The sequence below is a fragment of the Bufo bufo genome, chromosome 1 (genome assembly GCF_905171765.1).
Source record: "Bufo bufo chromosome 1, aBufBuf1.1, whole genome shotgun sequence".
Classification (NCBI taxonomy): Eukaryota; Metazoa; Chordata; class Amphibia; order Anura; family Bufonidae; genus Bufo; species Bufo bufo.
Genome location: NC_053389.1, coordinates 134,456,405 through 134,477,465, shown reverse-complemented (window position 1 = coordinate 134,477,465; position 21,061 = coordinate 134,456,405). Strand labels below are relative to the sequence as shown.

Here is a 21,061-nt window from a genome sequence, read left to right as displayed (position 1 = left end):
ACTGGCATTATAGAAAGTGCATACTGGTCAATTTACACCTCTGGCTGGAGGGAAGGGGTTAGGTTAAGAATTTGGCATGAGGGGGTGCCCTTTTAATGTTTGCCTCAGGCAGCAGGAAGGATATGTGCTCCCCTGCCCCTTGCCAACAAGCACTGAGGGACGGGGGCCCAAGCTGAACTCTTGCACCAGGGCCCATGAGCTTTTAGCTACGCCCCTGCACGGTCCATAGCACACCCTGGAAAGGGTTAAAGTGACGCAGCAGCAGTTCTCATTAGCAGACAGTCACAGGCATGACACCAGCTGCGGCGCACTCCTCCCTGCCCACTGCATGCAAATATGCGCTGCCTGTTTCTCTTAAAGCTACAGTGCCAATTTCCAACCAGAAGAAGGGGAAAGGAGCAAGGAATGTGATTGCCATGACTTCAGTAATACCCAGGGCAGCAATGCAATCTGCTTTATTGACTATTGACTCTGCGCTGAGTGTTGACACAAGGCTTTCATCCTCCTCTCAGTAAGATATGGGATTTGATATTCATGGTAAGGGAGAGGAGGCGAGGAGGTTTGGCTCATTCCCCGCTCTAGAGGCAGCTGGGCAGCATTGTACATGAAGCAGTATGGTATTCAGTCTGTTATTGGAGACAGGCTCCAGGTGGAGGTGAGCATGTGCTTCTTTATAGGGATGTGCCGCTTTTTATTCTGCTTGTTGGATTATGGGTTTTATTATTACTATTATTTGTATCAGCAGCAGTGGTAATATGGTCATACCTCATTACTAGTATTAAAGTATTGTTACTAGTCCTATTATTATCAAAATACATTTTCATTGGACTATTGATGTTAGATATGCGCAATTCAATAAAATGTTGAGAAATATTATTAGTATTTCTTATGAGATCTTAATTCCCCTCGTATTACAGAAGTCTAGGAAGGTGAGATATGAGGTGCTGTTTGAGTGGACCCTACAACACTGGGTGGTCACTGGTCATTTACTTTCCCTGGTCATGGTTGTACAACATTATTTTTGATACTTCAACCCTGCAGAAGCTAATATCAGTTCTCCAAATACACCCCATATCTCAGCTTCCCGGATCAGAAATGTAAACAGGGTTGGTGTGGATATTAAATTTGACCATTTTGACGTGGCCGAAATTAAGCCTCATTTTAACTTTTGTATTATGACCACAAGACTGGGACCCTAAAGGTTCTCTTGAGCCGATCTAGTATGATCCTTGTATGGTCCTGTGTTCAGTTGGTTCAAAACCCTGGGGGTCCAAGTGTAATATAGACATTAAAATGCGTCCAGGGGGTTTGGGCTTAGTGGCTTGTTTATTATGGACTGATGTTAGAAAATGACTACTATTTCTGAGTATTTCTATTACTATTGTTATCTTTCAGATTTATATAACCTGCATGTATCCCTATAATAATAATTAGTATTAATAAAAATATAAATATCAATTAATTTTATATTGTTTTACATTGTTATTTATCATTTGTTATATTATCATTTTATTATACTTTCTATTGTTAATTGTATTTATTATGTTATTTTTAGATTGTTCTTCATTATACTCATGGTTGTTTTGCACCCCTAGGCTCAGCCATTGCACTACCTGTATGTTTGGTCAAAAAAATACAGCTCCTTCCAGGCCCATTTTTGTCAGCTAGTACAGTTAGGGCTCTTGCACACGACCACGCCGTGTAGGGCGGTCCGCAAATTGCAGATCCACAAAACACGAATGCTGCCCGTGTCCGTTCCGCAATTTGCCCATAATAGAAATGCCTATTCTTGTCCGCAAAACGGACAAGAATTGGAAATGTTCTATTTTACTTGTCTATAGCGATGATAGTGTCAGCCTTGGAGAATAATATTGTTTTTGGTTCTCCTTTTTTGCTCAGGCTCCAGGGAGAAGAAGAAAGAATATGAATGAATTCCTTGGGGATGCCAGTATTCCCTTGCAAGACACTCTCCAGAATTCCAGCTCCTCACTGCCGAACAACGACACCTGGAAGAACAGAGCTGCCAGTAGATTTAGCGGCTTCTTTGGAACTGGTACCGGGCCATTTGGAAAGGTGATGTTTGTTAGATTTTTGTTATTATGTATGTAATATAGTGCTTTTATCTATCTATCTATCTATCTATCTATCTATCTATCTCATATCTATCTATCTATCTCATATCTATCTATCTATCTAATCAATATATAAAAAACAAGGGCAGCACAGCAAAAAGGAAGTAATGTGGCAGGGTGCTGCGGCTGTGGGGGCGATCCACCCACCTTACTTACATAAAATGATAAATTCCACGGCACATCCAAAAAAACATGAGTTTTATTCACCAGAAATACAGCAACGTTTCAATCCACTCAGTGGGATCTTTCTCAAGCAGTCACAATTGCTTGAGAAAGCTCCCACTGAGTGGATTGAAACGTTGCTGTATTTCTGGTGAATAAAACTCACGTTTTTTTGGATGTGCCGTGGAATTTATCATTTTATCTATCTATCTATCTATCTATCTATCCATCCATCTATCTATTATCCATCTATCTATTATCTATCTATTTATCTATCTATCTATCTATTATCTATCTATCTATCTATCTATCTATTATCTATCTATTTATCTATCTATCTATCTATTATCTATCTATCTATCTATCCATCTATCTATTATCTATCTATCTATTATCTATCTATCCCATATCTATCTATATCTATCTATCCATCTATCTGTCTATTTTCCTATCTGTCTATCTGTCTGTCCATCTATCTATCTCACATCTATCTATCCATCTATCTATCTATCTGTCTATTTTCCTATCTGTCTATCTATCTATCTATCTATCTGTTATCTATCCATCTATCTATCTATCTATCTATCTATCCATCTATCTATCTGTCTATTTTCCTATCTGTCTATCTTATCTATCTACCAATGGCATATCTGTATTATCTGTTCTATGTTTCATCTATCTCTCATCTAATGAGCATTCAGCATCTGACTAATGGTAAAGTGCCGCCCATTGGTATGCTAACACGTGAATGTAGATTGTGCCAGTGCATTGGACCATCAGGTTGCTGATTGCTAATAGACTGAAATAGAAAGAGTCAATGAATCAGTATTAGACACGTTGTGACAAGGGCAAGTTTCAAGTGAAACCAGTCGGGGTCAGGTATCCAGACGCTTCATACAGCTTTCTGAGGGGCTGTCATGTAGAGCAAACATTCCTATGTTTTCTTTAGCTCACAGCATTTGCTCTGGGTGATAGACAACATGTGGGTCACCAGCTGCTTCAGAACTACAAGTCCCAGCATGCTCAGTCACACCCTAATGTGGGCACCTGGACAGATTTATCACATTCCCTGTGTACACAGTCACTGTTTATATAAGTGACTGTTTTTAGGAGAATATACAATTTATATGAATACACAAAATATACAGATTATGTCACAGCAAAGCAGAATCGGAGATATCTTCTGGCCAAGCTGTGCACACTGGGCCTGTATGACCGCACACTATTACACACCTGCAGCCACTCGATGTGCTGACATATGGTTCCTCCGTACCGCACAGTATTCTCTCGTAGAAGCATCCCTCCACAATACGCCATGCAGAGAAATAGAACATATGAAATTAGAGGTACGCAGAACTAGAGTACGGTCCCATAGATTTTTTGGGGGTAACGGCTGTTTACCACACTGATCCATGGTGTGCATAGAACACTATGATCTTCTAAGTTTGGTTCTTCAGAACACCGAAGCATCCGGACATCCAAGGCACACGGGCCCGACCTTATTCATGTCTGGCGGTTAAGCAAATACATGTTTGCTGCTTGTCTCTTATGTAAGTGTGAAGGACCTGCGAGGTGTAAATGAGTCTGTCACCCATCCCACAACCTGTATGCAAGGAGAAGTTCTCTCACCTGCCTAAGCATTTAAGCTGCAAATGTGTTATTTTATGCAATCAGGTTTTCACACTCTTAAAAACACAGAGTATTATTCCAGAACGCCATATAGCAGACAAAAGAGAAGAGGGATTTTCATAATGAGGAGCGTTTTTTTTTCATAGGAATACACATCAGATCATCCTTCCACAGACAATAGGGATAGACGGATAGAGCGACATACGGATAGAGGAACATACGGATAGAGTGACATACGGATAGGGGAACATACGAATAGACAGACATACGGATAGGGGAACATACGGATAGACTGACATACGGATAGGGGAACATACGGATAGACTGACATACGATAGAGCGACATACGGATAGGGGAACATACAGATAGGGGAACATACGGATAGGGGAACATACGGATAGACTGACATACGATAGAGCGACATACGGATAGAGGGACATACGGATAGAGGGACATACGGATAGGGGAACATACGGATAGGGGAACATACAGATAGGGGAACATACGGATAGGGGAACATACGGATAGACTGACATACGGATAGACAGACATACGGATAGGGGAACATACGGATAGACTGACATACGGATAGGGGAACATACGGATAGACTGACATACGGATAGGGGAACATACGGATAGACTGACATACGGATAGGGGAACATACAGATAGGGGAACATACGGATAGACTGACATACGGATAGGGGAACATACAGATAGGGGAACATACGGATAGGGGAACATACGGATAGACTGACATACGGATAGGGGAACATACGAATAGACAGACAGATAAATAGATAGTTTCAACTCCAATCAGCACAAGAACAATTTGAGGAGCGGTGTGCCAGCAGCCATTGATATGACCTTTAATCCAAGACAATACAACAACAAAAATTCGGCATCGCTTCCAATAGCAGTTCGGATATGTTGTTCTTTAGGGTGGGTTCGCATCACCGTTTATGCTTACTTTGACATATATACGTTAGGAAAAAAAGGATACAAAAACACAGCACTTCACGTTCTTGTATCCTGCACAGTCTGGTAAAAAAAAAAGTATACTTTTTTTTATTTTTACAATGCAACTGTATGATGAACAGATGCACTGTATGGCATCAGTCTGAGGCATCCGTTTAACGTATACGTTTTTTCTATATGTTAAATGGATGGGGAAAAACGTGATGTGAACCCAGCCTAAGTCACGAGACCACCACGTTTCAGTCCTATTACTGGGCTTGAGAAAAGTTCCAATAAGAGCACTGAAATGTTGCGGTCTCTGGTGAATAAAAGACAACATATTCGAATTGCTATTGGGAGTGCTGCAGAATTATTTTGTGATAGATAGATAGATAGATAGATATAAGATAGATGGATAGATGGATAGATGGATGGATAGATAGATGGATAGACATGAAATAGATAGATATGAGATAGATAGATGGATGGATAGATGGCTAGATATGAGATAGATAGATATGAGATACAGTAGATAGATTGATAGATAGATGATAGATAGAAAAATAGATAGAAAGATAAATACATCCTTAAATGTAGCATTTTCTTTATTTTTTTTATTATTTTGTTATTAGTAGGCCTGGACCTGTCTACGTATTTAGAATTATCTGTGGCCCCTGTATACTCTCCATACTGATCAACGCCAATATAGAAAACAAAGCTCTAGTCTCAGTAATGCTGTTATGCCCACAGACCCCGGAGATAGATGCCTATTTTATTACTTGGCTGGCCGCATGCTTTTTAGGATCATGTTGCCCTGAGTTGTACAGATAGCTCCAATTGTCTGAGGCTCACTTAGTGCCCCACCCTAACCCATTCCTACCAGCTGTGGTCTTTCAATTAAAACCTCATGGGCTTTGCCAAGTGTCCACGCACGAGCCACAGTAACGGTCAAACAAAGAAGGGAATCTTCTCGGTTCTAAAGTGTCACGACCCCCTGCTAATCTCATTGGCATCTCATTTACATACATTAGCAGCAGTCTGGAGAGCGGGTAAGTCAGACCTTCCATATATAAGATACGGTCGACTTCTTAATTGTCATTTATATGCCACCAGCTGCCAGGAGCACGAGCGGAGGGAGATTCAAATGACTTGGGGACAATCCTGGTATCTTCTGCCTTTGTTATAGCCTGGGACATATGTTTAACCTCATGATCCCTGGAATACGCTGGCCTGATTTTACTATACGCCTCTTCTATACTGACCAGTATGAATACTTTATGTCCTCTCTATAGGAGATCGATAAGATGGAACAATTGGAGAGCAAACTGCACTCGTACAGCATGTTCGGACTTCCCAAACTTCCCCAACAGTTGTGCTTCGATCAGGATTCTTGGGAGGAGGAGGAAGATGACACAAATCTCAGCCTGGAAGACAGCTGGCAGGAAATCATTGATGTTCCCGAGGTAAACTACTAAGAAGGAACCTATTGGGGAAGATGATGACATCACTGAGGCATGGGGCAGATAGTTCCTCTTGGCTCAGCGATGTCACATCCGAATAAATCATTTGTTTTGTTACTAATAGGTTTTATCATAGAATATGTCAGTATCATAGAAATGTATCATTACTGGTATACTACTTAATGAGGCCTCATGCACACGCCCGTATCTGTTTTGCGAATCCACAAAATACAGATGTGGTCCATATCCCATCCACATTTTTTTTCAGACCTTCGTAGAGTTCGTAGTCTGCATTTTGCCAACATATTTTATTTGATCCGTGTGCTTTTCTCATCCATATGTTTGTTCTGCAAAAAGATAGAACATGTCCTATACTTGGCCGCAAAATGCAGACCATGTGTACATTGAAGTCAATGGTTCGGCAAAAAATCCAGATGCAACACAGACTGTGTCCATATTGTGCAGATCCTTAATTTGCAGACTGCAAAATACATACAGTCATGTGCATGAGGCCTAATGCTGTAATAATAAGAGGCCCGATTAATATAATACTTTCAGCAAATAAAGGTTGTTCATTGCTTAATTAAAAAAAGTCGTATCAATTCTTCATGGTTTTCAAGATCTCTGCTTGCTGTCATTCCATAGGAACCTCATTGTAAAGATCTGTCATGTGATAATCACACAAATGAATGAATCGGAGCTATGTCTTGTAATGAGCTGCATGATCAACACATGACAGGACAGATTTATTCACCGGAAGTAAACAGTGGAGGTTCCTCTTGAAAGCAGAGATCTTGAAAATCATGAGAGATTGATACAGAAGAGTACTGTAGATTGGAACCTCATATAGCTTGTCTTTATGTAGTGAATAACCTTTGAAATTGTAATACCCCTTTAATTATGTTTAGGGGTTGAGACTTGAAACCTTTCTTCCATAAGGTCTCAAGCACATGGCAAACATGTCACCATATTGTGTCTCCATGAGGCACCATATGTTGGTGGAGCCTGCATTACATGGACATGGTACACAGAATGGGTGATGAAAGTATGAGCAGTGATCCCTGAGCTGAACGTGGCAGAGATCACAATGTCCTCCAAACCTGTGGTCTTGTGTCAGATAATCCAGATGTGTCCTTCCTTACCTTTCCTCTTGACTCGAGATATTGATGAGTGGCTCCAGATGACCATCTTTGAAGAAAAAGACCTGAAACAACGCTTGCATTACTGGGTGTTGGAGCTCTATCCCCTGTATTATTCTACCCTCGGGTCATAAACCAGAGTCTGAACGGATGGCACCATCTCACAATGGTTCTTTAGAAACGAATATAAAAGAACCATGTGAACCGAGGGGAGGCTCACAACGCTGTAGGGCTTTGGTGGTGGGGCCCGATCTGCTGGTCTAGACTCTAGAGGTGATTTGTAGCCTTTGGTTCTGCTTACACCGAACATCATGCTGACCATTGTTCTGTGTTCCTGCAGACTTTATCAAGACGCCAGTGTCACCAGCAGGAGGCCATATGGGAGCTGATCCACACCGAAGCCACATACATCAAGAAACTGAAGGTCATAACAGATGTGAGTAGATAGAGATCTCATTTCTCCCATGTACACACATGAATACGCCTAGACATTATATACTGTATAAATACTAGACACATACTATGCCCCTATACATACAGTACATATACAATACAGATATACATGCAGTACATATAGTATACCCTCATGTGTGCAATGCTAATATACATATGCATATATGGAGTCATTTATCAAACTGGTGTAAAGTAGAAAGGAGCTGTCCAAAAATGAAAGGTGGAATCTGATTGGTTGCTATGGCAACTAAGCCAGTTCTACTTTACACCAGTTTGAGAAATGATCCCAATAGTACTTATACAGTACAAATATACATGCCTATACTATATACATATATACTGTACATATACAAATGAACATATACGTTTCCCTATACATACACACAGAGATACACATGATAATATAATAATACAATATACATTACAAATAAATACATTCATATACTAAGAGAGAGAAAATTCTACACATACATACCTACGGTATATAGTACAAATACTACACCATACCACCATACCTGTCCAGAAGGTGTCATTTATCCCATACACTTATAGTATACCCCTACACATATAACATACACGTACACATATATAGATCATTACTTATTGTATGTGTATATAATATGGTACCAAAAAAGCTTACATCTCACACATCTTGTACTTACAGCTGTTCCTGTGCTGTCTACTCAATCTACAGGAATCCGGATTACTGTGCGAGGTAAGACTGAAGACATTCATGATTGGTTTAGTTATTGATGTTTTACATGTATTGCATATGGCGCACAGTTACTCCTGAGGAAAAAGAATTGCACGCGGTCTTGTGACTAACTTCTTCAGGGTTGCCGACTGTCCAGAAATTTCTTGACAGTCCGAGAAATAAAAAATGTGTCCGTGATTTTTTTTTTTATGCTTTTGATGCTTGACTAGATTATTTTGGTGGTAATTGTAATCATTTTACAGCTCACAGTAAATGCTGGTAACGAGTTCTTATCAGTATATTCAGCTATAGACCTGTATTACTTATCATCTTTATCATTCATTATCGTTTTGGGCTACTTTCACACTCGCGTTTTGGCTTTCCGTTTGTGAGATCCGTTCAGGGCTCTCACAAGCGGTCCTAAATGGATCGGTTTTGCCCTAATGCATTCTGAATGGATAAGGATCCGCTCAGAATGCATCAGTTTGCCTCCGTTCAGTCACCATACCGCTCTGGAGGCAGACACCAAAACACTGCCTGCAAAACTGAGCCAAACAGATCAGGCAACCCTGACCGTAACTGTGATTCCACAGCTCTTTCAAATGATCGCCCACCCCTTCCCCAAGTCATACGTTGTCCCATAAAGCACGTTTCAAGCTCATTTCTATTATTCTATCCCTGTTTGTGTCAGGTGGAACCAGACAAGCTGTTCAGTAACGTGCAGGAGATCATTCAGCTTCATCGAACTCTCTGGGCCAATGTCATGGTGCCTGTTCTGGAGAAGGCTAGGAAAATCAAAAGCCTGCTGAACCCGGTGGACTTCCAGAAAGGATTCAAAATGGTAATTAAAATGAATAGTGTCACCATATAATGCTGTAAATGGTGTCAGTGCAGCCAGGCCTGGAAGAAGGGGTGGAGGATGGGAGTAGTAGTTTTGGTCCTCAGGGTGGTAGTAGTATTCACAGTGATCCCCACTCAGGGCCGTGCAGTGATTGGAAAGCGCACCCTTTCTTCCCTCGGAGCACCTCCTAGTCTTGGGGCCCCTGCCTGGTGGTTATTGGGGTGCCCTAGATGTTAAATGGTTTGGCAGGGTGCAAGGGAGGTGCTAGGAGGAAACATTTGTTCCTTTTAACCCTTTAATATGATTTCTTCTGATTCTTCCCGCAGTTTGAGTCTCTTTTTAAGCCGTACATCAGATATTGTATGGAAGAGGAGGGATGTATGGAGTATATGAGAAACCTGCATCGGGACAATGAATTATTTCGGGCGTATGTGACGGTGAGTTTTTATATCCCGTTAGAAGAACATTTTTCAAATACTTCTCACAGCTGACTGTTTGCTACAATCCAATCCTCCAATCCTGAGATAAACACATCAACACCACAAATCTCTCTCCGGTGCTACACTTTAGGCTGAATGTCACATATAGCTGTGTGAGCAGGACAAGGCTCGGGTGGGTTATTAGCCACTGGATGTAAATTAGGATGACACTCCAGCTGTGGTGAAACTACAACTCCCAGCATGCTCCATTCATTTCTATGGAGTTCTGAGAACAGCCAAGCAAGTGTGCATCTTGGAAGTTGTAGTTTTACCACAGCTGGAGTGCCGGAGGTTAAGTCAGAGCAAATAAAAATTAGGGGAGCTTTATCAAAATTGGTGTAAAGTAGAACTGGCTTAGTTACCCATAACAACCAATCAGATTCTACCTTTTATTTTTCATAGCTCCTTTGGAAAATGAAAGGTGCGATCTGATTGGTTGCTATGGGCAACTGAGCCAGTTTTACTTTACACCAGTTTTGATCCATCTCTCCCTATGTGTTTTTGCCTGTACACCACACATTGCGGTGACTGGGCACAGTGTAATGCTTGTTTTATCCTATGGTGGCACATCTCCTCCCAGACCTGGGGTTTAGCTGGAGGACACATTGTAATATGCTGATTGTCAAGGGAACCTTCTAACAGTTTTCCATAGATCAGAACCTCCTATAAGGCCGCATGTACATGGTCAGATCCATTTTTGCGGTCCGCAAATTGCAGATCCACAAAACATGGATACCGACCGCATGCATCCCACCTTTTCCCCTTCTGCATGCGCCACAAAAGGGACAAGAATAAGACATGTTTTTTCTTTTTTGCGGGGCCGCTGAACGGACATATGGATGCGGACAGCACGCAGTGTGCTGTCCATATCTTTTGTGGCCCCATTGAAATGAATGGGTCTGCATCCAAGACGCAAAAATGACCAAAACTACGGTCGTGTGCATGAGGCCTTATGGTGATGGGTTTTGTATTTGCAGTGGGCCGAGAAACACAAGCAGTGCAACCGTTTGAAGCTGAGCGACATGCTCGTGAAGCCACATCAACGTCTCACCAAGTACCCCCTGCTGCTCAAGTCAATCCTAAAGAAAACGGACGACCATCAGATCAGAGAGTCCATCATCACTATGGTACGTTATGTCCCTCAGATCTGATGATAAGTATTTCCATCTCATTGGCAGTAGTATAATATACAATATATTGAGGTCTAAAATGAGGTGTTATGTCGTACTATAGATAAACTCAGTGGAGCGTTTCATCAATCATGTCAACTCCCGAATGCGCCAGCGGCAGGATCAGCAGCGGCTGGTGGCCATCACCAGTCGCATTGACTCGTACGAAGCCGTGGAGAGCAGTTCTGATGAAGTAGATAAGGTGAGAAATGAGTGATGTCGCCCACCGTATATGCCCCATTGCCATGGGCACCAGCCGCTTTTATTTTTCCTTTATGTTATTTTTATATTATTAATCTAACTAATATTTCATATTTTTCAATGTTAGATATTAAAGGAATTCTGTAAGTTAGATTTGACGGCGCCCATGATTGGAACATCCCTCAATGATACCCGACAACTTCTGCTGGAAGGAAGCCTCAAAATGAAAGAAGGGAAAGACAGCAAGGTGCAGAGCTTACACTCTAAAATCTATACATGAGATATAGTAATAGAGCCATACTAATCGATTAAAAGGGGTGTCCAACGAGAAAGGCAAAATGGCAAGAGAATAGAAAAAATGGCGCCCCCTGCTGGTTTTGGTCAATGCCTTCACTCTCCAGCATCCTGGGATAAATGGGTTAAGGGATTGTTATGTTTGTCCCACCATTACCGACTTTCCCTCTGGTTACTATCTCCTTATTAGTTGCCAATGGTTCTGGTAATTATGAATTCTAATGATCTGACCATGACAAATCAACCAAATGTATTTTTACTTACAGATGGATGTTTACTGCTTCCTGTTTACGGATATTTTCCTCATCACAAAACCAGTTAAGAAAGCAGAGAGGACCAAAGTTATTCGACAGCCGTTACTGGTGGACAAGATCGTCTGTAGAGAACTTAAAGACACAGGTGAATAATTATTGCAGTATTATTTTTGAACACTAGATGGTGTAGGCGCACCCTCAATCCATTCCTTTTCTGTATATTGTACCATGCTTGATAACTCAGCCGCTGCTTTTTGTTGCTGGTGGTTAATAGTATTTGCATGTCCGTCTTCTGTGGGTCTGAAGCTTTTGTTTGCATGCTGTAAAGCAGATGTGTTGCCAGGGAAAAGGTAAATATTAACTCAGTGTGGATGCGCTGACTATTGTTTGTCTACCATGCACATTAAATGGAGGGGAAATAACCTGTAATGGCTGTAAATAAATACAGGTCAGGTTATAGTGCAGCTGTCGTCGTGCATATTATCCTATGCAATGCCCCAATCCAGACCAGAGAGTCATATAGTTCCCCTCTCTTGCTCCTTTAGGATTTTGAGGCAGAGATAGGAAAACCTTTTATCCAGTCACGTCAGCACAGAGTATTTCTAGAAGTGACCACACTGATCTTAATGCATCCCCTTCTTCTATCTCCATTCAGGTTCCTTCCTGTTAATCTACTTGAATGAGCTCAGAAGTGCAGTTGGCGCCTATACTTTTCAAGCCAGTGGTCAGTCGTTGTGCAGAGGATGGGTAGAAGCCCTTTATAATGCACAGGTAAGTGAAAAAACTGTCACTTTGCCTTGTAGAGAGAGAATACAGGGGTCTTCAGATTTCCCTCCACAGCAAACCACTGAGGACAAAATATTTCATTGTGTTTTGTATAAAACAATGAGAAACCACCAGGTATTGGATTATATTGACAGATACAATGAAGTGGACATTATGCAATACCTAAGACAACCTGTGGTGGTGCTGCTGCCCATTGTTCTGAATCTTGACGCTCTGCAAGTGAACTCTGTCATGGAAACAAACTATTAATTGATTGTTATAACTTGTCCCATAGAACTTGCTACAGAGACTGCGTCAGGAGCATGCACAGAACCAGCAGCAGGTATCTCACCTGCCGGAAGAGGAAGAAGAAATGGAAAGTGGGACATCCGCAGCCAGTTCCCCAACGATTCTGCGACGAAGCAGTGCTGACATGTTGCATAGGTAAGAGACCTATTTACCTAAAGGGATTGTCCGCTAAGGACAATACTTTCTTGTTAGAAGAAGCTGATGAAAGGGTACATTAACATAGTAACATAGTACATAAGGCCGAAAAAAGACATTTGTCCATCCAGTTCGGCCTGTCATCCTGCAAGTTGATCCAGAGGAAGGCAAAAAAAAAACCTGTGAGGTAGAAGCCAATTTTCCCCACTTTAGGGGAATAAAAAATTCCTTCCCGACTCCAATCAGGCAATCAGAATAACTCCCTGGATCAACGACCCCTCTCTAGTAGCCATAGCCTGTAATATTATTACGCTCCATAAACACATCCAGGCCCCTCTTGAATTCCTTTATTGTACTCACCATCACCACCTCCTCAGGCAGAGAGTTCCATAGTCTCACTGCTCTTACCGTAAAGAATCCTTTTCTATGTTTGTGTACAAAACCTTCTTTCCTCCAGACGCAGAGGATGTCCCCTCGTCACAGTCACAGTCCTGGGGATAAATAGATGCTGGGAGAGATCTCTGTACTGACCCCTGATATATTTATACATAGTAATTAGATCTCCCCTCAGTCGTCTTTTTTCTAAAGTTAATAACCCTAATTTTGATAATCTTTCAGGGTTCTGTAGTTGCCCCATTCCAGTTATTGCTTTAGTTGCCCTCCTCTGGACCCTCTCCAGCTCTGCTATGTCTGCCTTGTTTACAGGAGCCCAGAACTGTACACAGTACTCCATGTGTGGTCTGACTAGCGATTTGTAAAGTGGTAGGACTATGTTCTCATCACGGGCATCTATGCCCCTTTTGATGCAACCCATTATCTTATTGGCCTTGGCAGCAGCTGCCTGACACTGGTTTTTGCAGCTTAGTTTGCTGTTTATTAAAATTCCTAGATCCTTTTCCATGTCGGTGTTACCGAGTGTTTTACCATTTAGTATGTATGGGTGACTTGCATTATTTCTTCCCATGTGCATAACCTTACATTTGTCAGTGTTAAACCTCATCTGCCACTTCTCTGCCCAAGACTGCAATCTATCCAGATCTCTCTGTAGTAGTATACTGTCCTCTTCAGTGTTAATTACTTTGCACAGTTTAGTGTCATCTGCGAAAATTTCTATTTTACTATGCATTGCAACTTGCAACTGGAATGTGGAAGAATTCAGCAAGAAGTGCTTCATATCTCTGCAGTGCCCCCAACAGGGGGAATGAGACATTACATAGTTTCTATTAGAAGAAGTGGGCTGTCCATGTAAATTGATATTCTTACATAATGGTTCATAATGTTTTTGCATTAGAACATATATAAGGTGGCCTTCATATGTTCCCTAGATGATGAGTACCCTCAGTATTGTGATTATTTGTTAAATTTGTTTTCTATAACTCTTTCTTTGCAGCCAATCAGACAGCTCGACAGAGACAATTTCAGTTGTGGTCATTGATGCCTGTGATGATCTCTCCTCTCCTGAGACTGAGCAAGGACCCTTTAGTTCTCAGTCTGATGAAACCTCAATCAGTACCACCACCTCCTCCATCACCCCTACCAAAGACATGTTTGAAAGCATGGAGACTTCAGATGCAAACCCAGTGGTGGATTCTAACTATCTAAAACTGGAGCCAAATGCATGTAGATCGTCATCTATTGACAGCGCTTATGGGACCCTCTCTCCAACATCACTGGAGGAGTTTGTAGAACGTCAACAACAAGAAGTGACAGAAGGAGAAAGGGATTCAGTCAGTTCTCAGCGCTCAACGTCTCCAAAACTCAAGAGAAGAACCCCTGTCCAGCTCTTACCATGCAAGTCTAAGGTCTTGAAATCCAAATCTGAAGCCAATCTCCTTCATCTGATTTCAACAGAACCAACAAACCATGATAGTGAGGAAGCTCAGCTCACCCAAAGTAAGAGTCTGTGTGAACTCTTTATGTCACAAAGGCCAGACAATTTCATGGACTCAGAGAACAATAAAATTGTCCTTCCTCGATACGTTTCCCACAAAAGGACTAGCTTGGTGGAACGTTCTTTGAGAACAGCTGAAGAACACTTGGCAAAACCCAGGTCTCATTCAGCCTGTACAAGACAGAATGTTGTCAACCTAAGCAGCTGCAGCAGCAGTTCTTCTGACCTTTCGGATGCAGATGAGATACGATTTTCCAAAACTTCTGACGATCCACTTTCAGAGCAGCTTGACTCTCTCCCAGATTTTGAACTAGACTCCCCATCACAGGAATACAGCAGTTCTTACACAGAACAGTATGTGGAGGACAATGGGACAGAGATGGACAATGCTGCTGGACCTGGCTGTGCCAGGCGGACAATGTCAGACCCACAGTCAACCCAGCATAGGAAACTGACTTTGGCCCAACTGTACAGGATTAGGACAACTTTACTCCTTAATTCCACTCTAACAGCCTCGTAAGTCAATCAGATTTTTTTCGCAAAACACAAATTCTGTCTCAGTTCTTTACATTATTGGGATCTCTGCTTGCTGACAGTGATTGGACATCTGCAGTTTGTTACATTGTATCAGGGCATATGCGTCATCTTGGAGTCCAGAAATATTTGTTCTGCTGCTGTTTACCACTGATACATTGTTACAACCTTTAGTTGTGTAGAAGGAGAACTAGCTCATTACAGATGTTATAGGGATTGTCCTAAGGCTACTTTCACACTATCGTTAATATTTTACTGTATTGAGATCCGTCATAGGGTCTCAATACCGGAAAAAAAACGCTTCAGTTTTGTCCCCATTCATTGTCAATGGGGACAAAACGTAACTGAACAGAACAGAATGTACCAAAATGCATTCTGTTCCGTTCTCATACCGGAGAGCAAACCACAGCATGCTGCGGATCGCTTTCTGTCCTGGGATGCGGGGAAAAACCCACAATGCAAGTCAATGGGGACGGATCTGTTTTCTCTGACACAATATGACACAATAGAAAACGGATATGTCCCCATTGACTTTCAGTAGAGTTTATGACGGATCCGTCTTGGGTATGTTAAAGATAATACAACCGGATCCGTTAATAACGGATGCAAATGGTTGTATTATCAGTTACGGAGGCGTTTTTGCTGGACCCTGCCGGATCCAGCAAAAACGCTAGTGTGAAAGTAGCCTAGGTCATGTTTATTATAATATATGCAGGGATCCTGTTAGAATAAAAAAATTTATACTTACCATCCCAAACCCCCTCCGTTCCAGTGCTGCCGCTCTGTGTTCCCTGACAGGCTTTGTTGTCCCGACTGCAGGTGACATGCCCACATACTGCACATGACCACTGCAGCTAATGACTGGCGTCAGCCTCGTGCCGTCTACTACTGAGGCCAATTATTGGCTGCAGCGGTAATGTGCAATATATGGGCACATCATCGCTGTAACCAAAACATTACGTCATAGCTTGGGATGGAGAGGAGCGCCAGTGCTGTATACGAGGGGGCATGTGACTATAAAAATTTTTTATTATGCTAAGTGTCCCTGGAGTTAAAAAAGTAACTTGGCAAAAACCTTTGTCACAAGAATATGAACGAGACAATGTTCTGATACATACCTGCTTTAAAGGTAGAGTCACCAGCGACCTCCCTATGAAACTGTTTGCACAGACACCTGATTAAAACGCTGTTTTTCCTTTCTTGATCTCATTCCCAAGTTATGACACTTTTTCTTAATAAGCAAATTGGGCCTTTGGTGCAATGAGGGCCTCACCGTTGCTCTTGTTGCACCCAAGCCCCACTTCTTTCTGTGACCAGCCCCTCCCTGGCTGCTTTGATTTATAAGGCCAGGCAGTGTCAAAGCAGTGAGGGAGGGGCTGGCCACAGAAAGGAGTGGAGCTTGGGTGTAGCAAGAGCAATGGTGACACCCTTGTTGCACCAAACGCCTAATTTACTTATTTTGCATAGAAAAGGTGTCATTCATAACTTGGAAACAGAGCCTTGGATCAACGTGTGAATCATGTGAATCACAGCTATGTATCTAGGCAAACAGGTGCCAACGGGGGTCGCTTGTGACAGATTCCCTTTAAAGGGGTTGTCTCAATACAGACAACCCCTTTTACATCAGCAGCTCCTGCTTGCTAGTGGCTCTTTGCTCTGGCCTATATATGCCGCGGTTCCTCTGTGCCATCCATATCTCCTTATAGGACATATGGACAGGAATTGTCCTTGTGTGACAACCCCTTGAAAGCCTTCTTGGGTGCTCTCTGCCCTTAGTTCAGTGGCAATTAGGCCTTGAGGTAATCTGATAGAGACAGGTTACAAGGGATGCCTTCCCTATATTAAAGACTGCTAGGTTGCTAGGTAGTTTGTTTCCCTAGCAACCAGTCTGTCAGGCATGATTATAAGTTTAGTTTGCTTAAAAGAAATTAATGAAATAATGAATGTTCTTCACTGGACCCAATGGTGTTGTTTTTGCTCTGTGGTTTTTTGGGGTTACCTGACCAAGCACCCCTTCTAAAACTGAAGCTGGTATTGGTAAAATGGATCAGTAGGGCTGCTTTCTGCAGGAAATAATGAACACCTATGACACCTACTAACATACGCTGATGTCTTTTGTATTTTCAGGGAGGTGTAATACATTGGAACAGGAACACATTGACAGTAGAAGTGACATTTTCTGAGCAGATGTCTATGGATCACCACGTGGCGGGAGGGCACAGAGGTCCACGTTTAGGTCTGTGTGCCGCTGTTGGTCCGGATAGTTGGGAGAAACTGGATAATTGTCAGACATTTGCAGAAAATTCCCTTCGGCCCCCGAGAAATGCATCTTGTTTGCACTTTGAGCAATAAAGAACTTCTAATCTGAACTTCCAAGTGAGAACTGTTATGGCAGAGAGCGATGCCATAGAGCGCAACTGGACGTGTGCCTCCTGGATGGATCCCAAGTGTTGTGAGGACCAAGCGGATCCGACCTCGTCTTTAATTATGCATACAGTGGACTCTTATATTGCTTTCATGTTTTACATACTGACCCCTGCCACTAGGACATGTCGGCTAGATCTGTCTATTAGCACAGCTCGATGTAACGAAACGTTTACTAAGCTGCACGTCTGACAACATGATCGAAGGGACAATGTGACCCTCCTGTAAATTAGAGGGATATTACAAGTCACCACGACTTGTATGGGGAAGACAGTACAAACGGGGGCACTGGCCCAATCAGCCAGTCATCTGTGATTCTCCTGGTCTTCATCAGCCATGGAGTCTAGTTGAGTCTTGTGACTATTTTAAGGGTTGGTCTAGTTTTGACGATCCTCATTCAATTGATTGCTTGTAGCACCATCTGTAGGTAAACTGTGCTGTGTCCAGCACTGTTGTTGGCATTGGATGACATGGATGCCCATTGATTACAATGGGCACCTTTTAATGCTTATGGTGCCCATGCATATTAGATGTAAGTTGGTCAAAATTGTTGATTTCAGTGGGGGGGCAGCCAACTCCCCTCCAATAGTAGATGGGGAGGGAAAGAAGGATCAGACATGTTAGATTTCTGGCACTGAGCATGCTGAATATCTGGCAGAAGTAGATTTCCCTTTCCCCATTGAGGACACATGCATGCACTGCCGAAGGAGCAATAGTTGTGGGGAGAATTGGTGTTCAGCCAAAAGCTATCTAAGGTGGCTTTAGTCACTAGGAGACAAGGTTAAAAGATCACTATTGCAGGACCTGAAGGGGTGGTGCTTAACATAAGCATTCAAAAAACAGCAAAGAAAGCTGCTTTGTGTCATGCTCCACCCCCTCAGGTCGTGCCACAATCAAAATACATTGTATGATTTCACAGCAAAGCGTTCCCATGCTACAAATATCTCATGGGGTGAGGAGGTGGTCCAGCCTCCCTATAATCATTTTCAGATTCATAATCCAACCTAAGTGGACATCCCCTTTAATTATTATCACGAGGCTGCAGACGTACAGATTAGAGTAAGTAATTCTTAATGATGAGCAAAGGGGCGATGACATCACCAGTTATAACGGGTGACATCAGAACTCTAGATAGAATTTTTGCAGTCTATATCTATGTTACCATAGGGCGTGTATTATACAGAGGTGCCCCGCCTGTATATACATTGAGAAACGGGTTCCCTTGAAAGCTTCTGTATGTGACCAAAGTTGGACATCTAAGTCCGATTCATATGTAGATAAGAACGTCTTACGACTTTCAGATCGCTTGTGTTGCTGACCTTACAGCCTCTCCAAGCCAGACCACATCCTGTCACTCCATTTAAAGGATGCGTTGCTAGTGTTTAAGTAAGTGAACCCCACTGCTCCGTATGGAGGGGGAAATGTCTTTTTCGATAGATTTTGTACGGCAATGGAAAAGATGTACAGTGACAGTATTATGCTTCCCAGACATGGTGCTTGCCAATGTTTAAATTATTTCTTCTATTTTTTGTTGTTGTTACATTATTTAAACTCCTAAGGGCACTTTATTTGTAAGATAATTTGTAGTTACAGTACTCAGTACTCAGAAGAGACCAGTAATCTGTACATAACCTAGTATAGCATGTCAGACGTCATGTCATAAATAGCTTTTACTGACATATGTTCTTAAATAATCTCATTTCCTAACAGGCACCAGTCGTCTTCACCCATATAGGCGGCCATTTTGCAAGCAGAACCACAGTTAGCGTGTGAGCTATAAATTCAGACTAAATATATGGTTAAAGGGGTTACCTGAGCTTTTTTTTTTTTTTCAGAAACAGCGCCTCCCCTGTCCCCAGGCTGTGTCTGGTATTGCAGTTAGTTCCAAGTTACTTGAATGGAATGGAGTTGCAATATCAACATAAAAAAACAACAGATTTCTGATAGCCCCTTTATGACGTTTGACATTTTTTTTCATGTTTGAAGCTAATTTTCGAAATGGCCGCCATGTAGGTGATACAGTTTCATTATAACTTAGGTTCCACATTATAGCGCATTGTCATGTAACCCCCATCCGTACAATTGTACACCGCGTACCCCGGCAGGGTCATTTTTTATTTATTAAATATATATTACTTCTTTAAAGTGGTATCATTTTTTTGTATTATAAAAAAATATAAGTGAACAGAGTTTTTTTCCTAATAATTTGGAAATAAAATTGTAAATGTAATAAAATGTTTGTAAATGTCGTGATCTGTGCTGCTGCTTAATTTCATAAAATAATAATAACGTACGGAATTGGCATCCTGTGGACTGCAGCATAAATGCGTGACATCACTGGACTGCTGTCCTGGAAAGGACCTCGACCACCAGATGAAATAATCCGAGCACCGTTCTGAAAGGACATAATGTGAGCAGCTGAAATTATGAGGAGGTAAAGATAAGCACAGTGACTGTAATTGTTAGGTTACTTAGGGTGTAACTGTTATGGGGGCACTCAGAATGTTACTAATATGGGGGCACTATGGCTCTCACTGTTATGGGCAGGTCAGGATGTTTCTGGTATTGGGATACTCAGCATGATGCTGTTATGGGGGGGGGGGGTGTGGCTGCCATTGTTATAGGAGCACTCGTGCTCTTACTGTGGGGTATTGTTACTATTATGGAGGTACTATGGCAGTGACTGTTATAAGCAAACTGTGGCGTTCACTGTTGCTGTCAATGATATGGAGGTACTGTGGTGTTCACGGTTATGGAGGCACTCAGGATATTACAATAAATGAGGGTGCTATGGATATTGGATATCACTGTTATAGTTGTACTGTGGCTGCAGTGTCGCATTGGGGTTCCTGGGGCCCACCAGAGGAAATTATTCTTGGGGCCCAACCTCTATATCATTGATAGAGTCTAACAGGTGTTAATCAAAGAAATAGACCCTAGTGGCCGGTGACTAACTCCAAAGTCAGCCAAATAGGTTTTCTTCTTCTGGACCTTTGGGGCCCACTGGAGAAACTTGGTACACTGGTGGGCCAGTCCAACCTTGTGTGGCTGTCAGAGTTATGGGGGCACTGTGGCTGTCATTGTTATGGGAGCACTCAGAATGCTACAGTTATGGAGGATTGGTGGCTAATTACTCAA

The 21,061-nt window shown here is 42.1% G+C and overlaps 1 protein-coding gene across 4 annotated transcripts in view; it reads left to right on the top strand.

Annotated features, from left to right (window-relative positions):
• The window catches only part of PLEKHG5 (pleckstrin homology and RhoGEF domain containing G5), a 210,352-nt gene extending 190,239 nt beyond the window's left edge, over positions 1 to 20,113 (top strand). For 3 of the 4 annotated variants that reach the window (XM_040429715.1, XM_040429732.1, XM_040429723.1), the window contains 14 exons: positions 1,900 to 2,073; positions 6,174 to 6,344; positions 7,821 to 7,916; positions 8,598 to 8,648; positions 9,319 to 9,468; positions 9,795 to 9,905; positions 10,925 to 11,074; positions 11,181 to 11,318; positions 11,445 to 11,564; positions 11,878 to 12,010; positions 12,521 to 12,636; positions 12,926 to 13,074; positions 14,465 to 15,481; positions 17,627 to 20,113. In XM_040429715.1, coding sequence (XP_040285649.1) covers positions 1,900 to 2,073; positions 6,174 to 6,344; positions 7,821 to 7,916; positions 8,598 to 8,648; positions 9,319 to 9,468; positions 9,795 to 9,905; positions 10,925 to 11,074; positions 11,181 to 11,318; positions 11,445 to 11,564; positions 11,878 to 12,010; positions 12,521 to 12,636; positions 12,926 to 13,074; positions 14,465 to 15,481; positions 17,627 to 17,636 — 2,586 coding nt within the window. In that variant the 3' untranslated portion in view covers positions 17,637 to 20,113. Of the gene's footprint in view, positions 1 to 565; positions 656 to 1,899; positions 2,074 to 6,173; positions 6,345 to 7,820; positions 7,917 to 8,597; positions 8,649 to 9,318; positions 9,469 to 9,794; positions 9,906 to 10,924; positions 11,075 to 11,180; positions 11,319 to 11,444; positions 11,565 to 11,877; positions 12,011 to 12,520; positions 12,637 to 12,925; positions 13,075 to 14,464; positions 15,482 to 17,626 lie in introns of those variants that run through there. The other variant, XM_040429741.1, reaches the window with a different exon arrangement.
• The last annotated feature ends 948 nt before the right edge of the window (positions 20,114 to 21,061 follow it).